This window comes from Leuciscus leuciscus (genome assembly GCF_965113295.1).
Source record: "Leuciscus leuciscus genome assembly, chromosome: 6".
Classification (NCBI taxonomy): Eukaryota; Metazoa; Chordata; class Actinopteri; order Cypriniformes; family Leuciscidae; genus Leuciscus; species Leuciscus leuciscus.
The window spans coordinates 27,354,770-27,365,787 of NC_138730.1; the positions used below are offsets into that span (position 1 = coordinate 27,354,770).

The 11,018-nt window shown below is 38.0% G+C and overlaps 1 protein-coding gene across 1 annotated transcript; it reads left to right on the forward strand.

The window, feature by feature from the left end:
- The first annotated feature begins 330 nt into the window (after positions 1 to 330).
- mc4r (melanocortin 4 receptor) lies at positions 331 to 4,295 on the forward strand. Its single transcript, XM_082172262.1, has one exon. The coding sequence runs from the start codon at positions 1,677 to 1,679 to the stop codon at positions 2,655 to 2,657; it is 981 nt and encodes a 326-aa protein (XP_082028388.1). The 5' UTR covers positions 331 to 1,676; the 3' UTR covers positions 2,658 to 4,295.
- The last annotated feature ends 6,723 nt before the right edge of the window (positions 4,296 to 11,018 follow it).

An 11,018-nucleotide genomic window follows, 5' to 3' on the forward strand; every position in this document is an offset into this window, starting at 1 on the left:
TATGCTGATGATACGGTTATATACAGTATGTGCATGCTAAAAGCAAAAAGCAAGCTGCAGAACAATTATCAGCTGCAATGTTCAATGTCTCTAATTGGTTAAATTCATGTTTTACATCTTAATGTTAAACTGTATTCATGTTCTTATCAAAGTCTGCAAATAGAGATCCAGATTCAGATGTCATAGTATCAGGAATAAAATTATCAGTAGTCCATGAGTACAAGTATTTAGGCATAATAATAGATTCACAACTTGCATTTAAAAAAACAAGTAAAAAATTTGGGAATAAAATTTAATTTAATCTGGTCAATTTTAGACACATTATAAATAATTTAACCTCTGAAGCTTCAAAGTTTTATATTATTGCCATGATCTTTTCACATATGAATTATTGCCTTACCAGTTGGACACACAGACAGGGGGCGACTACATTACAATCAAAAGAAAGACTCTATAAGCAGGCTTTGAAAATATTGGATAAAATGTCTAATTTATATCATCATTGTAAAATTTTAACTAAACATGATTTTTTAAATAGGGAAAATATTATTAAATTTGCGAAAATTTTACTTGTGTATAAAATTTTGCATGGTATGGCCCCATCTCCACTTAATGAGTTTATTAGACAAAATCATAGGCCTAACTCATCTACTAGAGCCACTAGCCTACTAGAGGGGATTGTATAATACCACATAGAAGGAGTGCTTGGTCAGTCAGATTTTTCTTATAGAGCTGCACATGCTGGAATATACCCACAAAATTAAGAGATATGACATCTTTTACTTCTTTTTCTGCATCCATAAAACAGTGCTTATTGGATAATCAATCATATTTTCATAATTTGGAGTAGTGGCTTGTTTTTGTCTCCTTACATTTAAAGTCATTCTGTATTTGTATTAATATGCTTTGATTATGGTCATGTTTGTTGGAATGTGTTTTTATATGGTTTTTATATGTTTTGTGGACTTGTGGATTTTACCATCAACCTGCCAGGGACTACAGATGAAAAATAGCCTGTATGGCTAAATCTGGCACATTTACACAATGGACTTGAGTGTTCATGTTAATTAATGTGCATTGTCCCTTTTAAAATAAATAAATTCAAATTCAAATGCTTAAACACAAACATGCTCACAAGGTAAACTGAATGCTTGTTACTTGAGTCACTTCATTATTTAAACGACATGCCACCAAAATGCTCTTAGAAAACAACCTCTTTAGAGTATTTTATCTGTTAGATAGAGGCAACACCATTCATACTTGCCTTCACTCATCATTGCTGATTGGTGGAGAAAGCTAGGGGAGGGGCCTACACTCAGCAAGCCAGACCGTGGCTGTGGGAGCAAGAGTATCTCACTCGCCTGCCTGCCAAGTGCCCGGAGCACTCTGGAGGCTGAATGCCTCACTTTGAATACTGCATATTGCATGTGTGCACTTCAACAGAGTCAGTGTTTACAGATTCAGTCAGATATTGCTGTCGCTGTCTAATTCTCTGTCTGCATGTTTTTATCACTATTTTTTATCTTGTGCTCTTATGTAGGAGGCTCTTGCAGCCCTTTGTTGGATGTTTTTGCTGCTTTAGAGGAAGAGTTATCACAGAGGGGAGGTGACGGATGCTTGTTCACTATCTGCTTGCTTTCTTTTGGTCAAACCACTGACCACAGATATTCAGGGAAATGAACACCTCACATCATCATGGACTGCATCATTCATACCGGAATCACAGCCAGGGAGCTCTGCCGGTGGGAAAGCCTGGTCAGGGCGAGAGAGGATCAGCCTCAGGATGCTATGAGCAGCTGCTCATCTCCACAGAGGTCTTCCTCGCGCTCGGGCTCGTCAGTCTCCTGGAGAACATTCTGGTGATTGCGGCTATTGTCAAGAACAAGAACCTTCATTCTCCCATGTATTTCTTTATCTGCAGTTTAGCCGTAGCAGACTTGTTGGTCAGTGTCTCCAATGCTTCAGAAACGGTCGTGATAGCGCTCATCACTGGGGGCAACCTGACCAACCGCGAAAGCATTATCAAAAACATGGACAACATTTTTGACTCAATGATCTGCAGCTCGCTGTTAGCCTCCATTTGGAGTTTGTTGGCCATCGCGGTGGACCGTTACATCACGATCTTCTACGCCTTGCGCTACCACAACATCATGACCCAGCGGCGGGCGGGCACCATCATAACCTGCATCTGGACCTTCTGCACGGTCTCCGGCGTGCTCTTCATCGTGTACTCGGAGAGCACCACCGTTCTCATCTGCCTTATCAGCATGTTCTTCACCATGTTGGCGCTCATGGCCTCGCTCTACGTCCACATGTTTCTTCTAGCCCGGCTGCACATGAAGCGCATTGCTGCTCTCCCTGGCAATGGCCCTATCTGGCAGGCAGCAAATATGAAGGGGGCCATCACCATCACTATCCTGCTGGGGGTATTCGTAGTGTGCTGGGCTCCGTTTTTCTTGCACCTCATCCTCATGATCTCCTGCCCCCGGAACCCCTATTGCGTCTGCTTCATGTCTCACTTCAACATGTATCTGATCCTCATTATGTGTAACTCAGTCATAGACCCTCTCATCTATGCCTTCAGGAGCCAAGAGATGAGGAAGACCTTCAAGGAAATCTGCTGCTGCTGGTATGGACTAACCTCTCTGTGTGCATAAGGTTTTCTGTTTGACGTTAAGATACTGATTGTGAGACGTTGGCTTACAAGATAGCACAAGACAACAAGTGGATGATGCTGAGAATGTAGGAGATCTAATTACACTGCATAGCTGTGCACATTTATTTGATGCCCAGAGAAAGCTGATACTATGGCTGTGCTGAACATAAAAAAGAAACCTCATCGAGATGAGCTAATTTTAATGACTCAAGGATTCGGTTCAAATATTTGTAATTAATTTACATATTGTTTTGGTGTTTATATATATATATATATATATATATATATATATATATACCAGACTTGTTCATTTTATCTGCTGAATAAGACATCAAAAGTGCCAATATTTAAAGCATTATGAAATTTATGCTGTGTGTTGTGATTCAGTGACTCAAGCACATGCACAATGTGCTTGGCAACTGTGATTATGTTCTGTTAGCAGGTTGGTCCTTTATTATCCAGCCCAAGGACCATTGCAGCTTGATACATGTGTTTCAGACTGCATTTATTTTTATATTTTGTAAGTTAAGATCATTATTTTTTTTTGCAACGCCATCTGATTGTGCAATTAAAAAAAACATAAAAATGAGCAATTATGCCTCATCAATTTTCTTGTGGATTTCACTCATATTACACTGTCTTGGTTTACATTTTCTTTTCTTTCCTCTGTGTCAGTGTCATGGAGCTCAAAAGGTAAATCTCCATATCATCTAGTAGATGATTGCCTACAGGGTCTTAGAAGCTATTTATTTTGTTAGTCTTTTTTAAAGGTTAACCTATTGTGCTGCATAGTCTCTCATCTCGTGCAACTGCATATGTTTGCACATTCACATGCTCTCATTTATAGCCATGTTTTTCCTCTCTTTCAATAATATTACTTGACCTTTAAAAGCCAAATCCACTGAATGTACGTAAAAAAATATTATGATTATTTCTCTCAGCATGCTGAGGTCTATACTAGCCTACCTGGATAAAGCCATCATTTGGCATTCCTGTTAGCATAGGCGGAGGGTAAACCAACTCTAGGGTAAGGCTAGATGCGATTCCTCCTTATAAACACATTTAAATAGAATCTCATGAAATAGTTACGTGTTGCCTATCAACAACCTACACATCACAGCATAAACGCTCTTGTTATTAAAGTGGTTATGTTCGCAAACCACTATGATTTGTACATGCAAGCATATGAGTGTGAGTGCAAGCATAAGGATTTGAGTGTGCAGATCTAAGCACTGAACGAAAACTTTTTTCGGCATTTTGAGTGGTACGGGGTTCCAACTTAAACACATCTGATTGGCCATTGCATTCAAGAAATCATCAGAAATGTTTGTGATTGGCTTCAGAGTTTAGCTCGCGCACTGAATACAACATCCAGTGTTTCAGCGATTACTAATCTTAACATCTCTGATTGGCCATTGCATTCATAAACTCAACAGAGTCGTGTGTGTGATTGGTTATAGTGCGCAACACTGTAAAACGCTAGAAAATAATGATACAACATGAGCAGATCTAAACTGAATGCCCCAATCGACACTTTTAATACAAAGGACTTTGGCTTGATGTCATGGTGCAAAGGACCCTAGGTTGAAATTACTCCGAACCATCCCTTTAACTTTATTACTAGATTTAGTTTAAAGGACAAGTTCGGTATTTTACACTTAAATCCCTGTTTAGAGATCGTATCTGATGAAATAGAACGGTTAAGATTAAAATTTGGACACATGCTGCTGTCCAGAGAATTTTAGGTTTATTTCGCTTCCCCCCACCACCCCCACAATGGTTGTCTATATGCACTGGAAGATTCCGTCCTAAAAACACATTAAACTTTCGTTTACAAAGACGTGAAACTCACCGAGTGGTCAGGGGGTGTTCACTGATATGTTCCATCAAAAACCGCTGAAAAAGATGCATTCCAACAGGTTTTATCGTAGTTTTTGTCCAGCTCCATTGACTTAATAGGACGTGCTGTGAGACCGTAGCACCTTTACGATATTACTCCGCCGCTTCTTCTTCTGCTTCTTCTGTGTATTCAATGAAATGCCCGTGGTTTGCTTGCAATTGGCAAAGGTGCATTATCGCCACCAACTGGGCTGGAGTGTCTATTATTCAAGCTCTCAACGGAAGAATCACGGGTGTGACGCGTTTGGCAAAATAGGTCCACAAAAGCGAAATAAACCTAAAATTCTCGGGACAGGAGCATGTGTCCAAATTTTAATCTTAACCGTTCTATTTCATCAGATACGATCTGTAAACAGGGCTTTAAGTGTAAAATACCGAACTTGTCCTTTAAATGTGCTGTTGCATTTTTGGCCAAAGCCCCCGTTAATTTACACACACGCTCCGCCTAATGGCTCAGCTGGTGCCTGACCCTCTGTAAATACACAATTTCAATTCTGTCGTCTTTGACCATGGACACTTTTTCCTAATTGCATGTGGTTTTGAGCCAACCTAGGCTGTCTGGCGAATCTCTCTGGAGCCATATTGAAGATGACATGACAAAACCAATTAGCTAATGGCACTACAAGCTGGTGACACCAACCCTTCACTAGTTGTGACATGTCATAATATGTATATATATTTGGAAAATTAGGAAAACAGCCTGACAGTCTGATGGAAACCTATATATCCTATTGTAACAAAGTTCTTTTTTCAGTCTTCACTGGAAATTAAATGCTTCTCACCCCTGCAACACATCTATTCATGTAGATTGGTGTTCAGTTTGTATTGGCCACACATTAGCATGTGCAATCAATCAATTAAAATGTACTTTTTTTAAAATAAATGTAATAAGATATAGCAATGTCTATAGTGCTCATTATCTTTGTTTTTTATGTTACACAACTCATAAAAGTTATTTAGAGACTATATCCTTGACTGTTGCTCCATTACATTTGGTAAAAACAGATTCATCATCAGATCACCTCTGAGTAATACTGATCAGTTTGTGTGTGACACAAAGCCCTTCTTTGAGCTTCCTTTCTCCTGATAGTGATTACAATCCATTTACATGTATAAGTCTCATTAAATTTCAAGATTGAGTGTATCAGATTGCTGCTTCATAAGTGCCTTAACAATCATCTCTTTGGTCGCAGTTCACATTTTCATCACTGAATAAAACACCTTCTCTGAACACGTGACATGATAAATGCTTCTGCAACGCACACGGTAGATTTACACAGCATGAAATGCTTTCTAGGTCTGCATGAAAAGATATCTTAAAAATAAAAATGCAAATGTAAAATGGAGACAATTTTATCCTGTACAGGGAAGGAGATGCACAAGGGGTTTATCTGTATTTCTCCTATTTGGTCACTGGAATTGATTGCCTATAATTGAGCATGGTCATTCACATATTAGCTCTGCATTGGCCATGTCTCAGTAAATGAGGCTTCCTCAGAAATACCTGAAATTATTTGTGAAAGGCTCCTTTTATTAGCAATTTAAGCTTGACTTTAGAAGTATAATTTTAGTCATTTATTTGGTAAAGAAAGAAGGGGAAGATACAGCAATGAGCCTTAGAGCATCATGATTGGTCTTGACAATAAAGCCTGCCCTGCACTGACCCTTTGTTAATTTGTTCTTATAGCTCTTATGATGAAGATGTTATTCATTTTGTTAAATGACAGCGAGCACTTTTGATATAGGCTAAATATATTCTTCATGCTTTCAATAAATGTACATTAATCAGAAGAACTTAACTGTTTAAGCTATAGTCTTGTCAGTGAATTTGTGCATTGTTTTGGTGGAGTGTCTAAACTCTTTTATTCATTTTATTCTCAGCGGGGCAGATAATGAAGGCTAAGTGACTGTAAATAATTGGTAATTAAAAGAATGTTTACTGTTCTGTTAAATTATTGGAAGGTGCTTTAATTTAAAGTGACCATAATGGAGAATAATGTTCCTTCTAAGTATAAGCTGGACCTTGTTCAAACACGAGCTAACTATTTTCATACAAAAGTGAGGACTGTCAATATAGGAAAAGAAAGCTAAGGTAAAAGTAAATGTCTAAAGTAAATGTACAACGTATGTGTGCTTTGTTACATTGGGATATCTGTTAAGTTCAAATCAGGGCTCTGAACCGGCTCAAAGAACAAAAACAAAAACAAACGAAATTTTAACAGGAGAATTAACAAAAACGAAATCAAGTTTAAACGTTCTGAACAGAAATGCTTATTTGAAATTAGCATCGGCTAGTAACGTTATTTTATCTTTTTGTTTAAGATTTTAATTTTGCAGTCAACCAATCATGAATTCAAATATAATACGGCCTATGGAAATATAACACAAATATTGGCACATCCAACGTGAGTGAAATGTCAGTTGTCACGTCTGTCATCCTAGTCGCAAAGGTGCTGGCATTAGCTAATATGTTGATATGTGGCAGGTGTATTTTTGAAAGCCGCGACAATTGCAGGTTTGTGTAGAACCACCACTATTCAGGATTTTTATTTATTTTTTATATGACTCGCTTTTGAGGCAGTAAGTGCATCGTATCAAGTTTGATCAACTTACAGGTTAAAAAGGTTATTGTAGCTATGTGGGTGCTCAGTTTTTCCTGTCGTTTAAATGTAGGCCAAAATGTTGTGTAATAAAAGATGAAGTGCTTTGCATGGCTGGCTATGACTTACACACACACTGTGTTTTGAATAAAAAAAATGCTGTATTTATTCAAAGAACCAGTTTTTTTATTTACCCTTGCTTGCATTGCAAACAAGCAGAGACAGTGTCCAAAATGCACGGTTGAGGCGGGTGGAGCTACTGAATGAGGTTTTGCTGACAGTTTGAGGATCCAGTCGAGTTACGAGCTTTCTCACCATCATGAACAGCGCTGTGGCAGCAGTTATTCAGCTTCCTGGGCTCTTCCATCTCTCAGGACCTGAAGTGGGACAATCACATTGACTCCATTGTGAAAAAGGCCCAGCAGAGGTTGTACTTCCTTCACTAGCTGAGGAAGTTCAACTTGCCACAGGCACTGCTGATGTAGTTCTACTCAGCCGTCATTGAGTCTGTCCTCTGCACTTCAATAACTGTCTAGTTTGGCTCAGCTACAAAATCAGACATCAGAAGACTACAGAGGACGGTTCAGACTGCTAAGAGGATTTTTAGTGCTCCAATAACATCCAGAGTGAGAAAAAGGGCTAAGAAAATCACCCTGGATCCCTCACTGGATTTGAACACTGTGCAAAGATCAATATCACTTATATTTATTTGACAATACCCTACTTCTTCTTATTCCATTATTTGTATATAGCACACCTGTACATACAAATTTCTCTTTTTTATTTAAATATATGTGACCTTGGATCACAAAACCAGTCTTATGTTGCACGGGTATATTTGTGGCAATAGCCAACAAAACATTGTATGGGTCAAAATAATAGATTTTTCTTTTATGCCAAAAATCATTAGGATATTAAGTAAAGATCATGTTCCATGAAGATATTTTGTAAATTTCCCACCTTAAATATATAAAACATTTATTTTTGTGAATGGATGCAGCACTATCGCCAATAGAAATGGACAACTTTAAAGGCGATTTTCTCAATATTTTGATTTTTCTGTACCCTCAGATTCCAGATTTTCAAATAGTTGTATCTCGGCCAAATATTGTCCTATCCTAACAAACATTGCACCTACATGTCTACTAACTCTCATTAGAGTATTAGTAGAGTATGAGTAGACTAGTAGGGTTAGGGTTAGACTAAGTTGACATGTAGTTGCAAAGTTACTTATAGTCAGTACAGTGTCAGTGGAGGACCATCAAAAAAAAGAGTTTGCAGATATTAAGCAGATATTCCACTAATCCTCTAGTGAGAGTTAGTTGACATGTAGCTGCAAAGTTACTCATAGTTAACTGAATGTTCTAAAGGGACCATCCAAATAAAGTGTTACCTATATTTTTTATACTATCTGTGTACTGTTGTTGTCTCTTTGTACTGGAAGCTTTTTCGGATGTCACCAAAACAAAATTGTGTGTGCTAACACATAATAAAGCTTTTTCTGATTATGAGTTTGTGATTTGTGAGGCTTTTTGTCTATTTTAAAGCAAATGGCACTGCAAAACCAAAATAAATGCATGCGCTTTTATGCTCAAAGAACCAAACCAGCTCAATAAATGGAGTCACTAAGAGCTATCTGAATACCTGACAAGATACTCCATTAAATTCTGCTGAGTATAGAGCATACATCTCCTTAATGGATTGATTTTTACATACATTTGATGAATGTGGACTTCTGTGATAACAGCATCATCCATCTGGGCTCAGCTGAGCTGTTCAGCATGATGACATGCAACCACTGAGCCAACTGACACCATCACTCCATATGCTGATGACTGCGCTGTGACAGAATAACTAATATTGGTAAAGGCAGATGTGTGTATCAGTTTATTGTTTTATTTAGTTCAATTTATGAATGAAAAAAACAACTTTTTTTACTATATATTATATAAGATTGATCAATGTTTAATCATTTTGACCTAAAGTATTTTCGTTTTAGTATAGACAAAGGGAACCCAAAATATTAATATCAGATATTATATATCATAAATATATTTAATTAATATTTTGCCTGTTAGCCTTTCTGAGTCCTGAAGCAGTGAGTTTGCAGGACATTTTTGTTGTGCATTTTATGTTAATTGTTTCTTGTGTGGACTTTTATGTTTAGTTTGTTTCCGTTTCCCGTTTTTAGTTTTGTAGTCTTTTTGTAGTTCTTTTGGTTTCCCTTGATTGTTTGCACCTGTGCCTTGTTATTAGTTTGTAAGTTGTTTCTCATATTATTGTTGCTTGTATTCCTACCCTTCATGTTTCCTGTTTTTTAATCGAAATACCTGCACTTAGTTCCTCGTCTGCCTGCCTTCCTTGCCTCCTTACAATAATAAATAGGCCAAAGTAATGCAAAACATTCAACATGCTCTTTACAACATTAGCATAATGTGGAATATTATAATATTAGCTTTGGAAGGAAACTCCAATTGAAATTAATATTTAAGAGACATTCCGAAGGTGAATGAAAGAAAAATGGCAAAAAATTATTTAATTATTTTTCTAAACAAAATGAACCATGAAAGTGAGAACCAATTTCAATTACCCCTGCAAGATAACTAGGCTAATGCCGTAAGATGATATTCACAATCACGGTGAGCCGCTGAGGAAAGTCTATTTCTGCCTTACATTATTACTTTGTAGGAAAAGGGAATGGCTGTGAATAAAATGTATCCATTAGGGAGTTTAAACGCTGTGGGAATGGTGTTCTCTGAGATGCCTGCCTGCATCTCATCGCAGTGATATTTAGTACAGATGAGAACATTCAAATACTGGCACAACACCCCCTTAGACATAATGTCTGACACACCTCTGAGATGGAGTTTCCAAATGACATTTAGTCTCATGTAGCCTATATACAATTGCTTTACATCGCACATTTTAAATGACTTGGATTTTGATTGACAACCATCATCAGGGCCCTTAAGCCGGGACACACTTAACAACTGTAAGGCCGATTATGAATGTAATTTGATACTTACAGTACAACTGATCATGCCCAAACGTGCTGAGTCGCGTTCAGTCGGTGTTCACAGTTGGTGTTTAAAGGGTTACTTCACCGGTTTTTCATATTAAACTATGTTATTCCCTTAACTAAAACGAGTTGATACATACCTCTCTCGTCTCAGTGCGTGCACTAAATCGCTGTCTTGCGGCGAAACTTTGTTAGCACTTAGCTTAGTCCAGTTCATTCAATATGGGCCAAGCAGAGAAGCTACCAAACACCTCCACGTTTTCCCTATTTAAATACAGTTACTCGCGTAGTGTAACTCGACCTAGGACGGTGACACAAAACAAAACATTGCGCTTTTCTAAGCGTGTAAAATGGATAACTATATTGTATGGCGGAATACCATAGCAAGTGCTTGGAAGCACTTCGACTTCGGCGCAGTAATATCTTCACTCGTGAAAAATCCTCTCACCGGCCCCCGCTCCCTCTAGTGAAGATATTACTGCGCCGAAGTCGAAGTGCTTCCAAGCACTTGCTATGGTATTCCGCCATACAATATAGTTATCCATTTTACACGCTTAGAAAAGCGCAACGTTTTGTTTTGTGTCACCGTCCTAGGTCGAGTTACACTAAGCGAGTAACTGTATTTAAATAGGGAAAACGTGGAGATGTTTGGTAGCTTCTCTGCTTGGCCCATATTGAATGAACTGGACTAAGCTAAGTGCTAACAAAGTTTCGCCGCAAGACAGAGCGATTTAGTGCACGCACTGAGACGAGAGAGGTATGTATCAACTCGTTTTAGTTAAGGGAATAACATAGTTTAATATGAAAAAACGGTGAAGTATCCCTTTAAAATTTGCTGCAGTCG

Excerpts from the sequence above, each read along its gene's own strand:
- mc4r (XM_082172262.1), top strand. The coding sequence starts at position 1,677 with ATGAACACCTCACATCATCATGGACTGCATCATTCATACCGGAATCAC.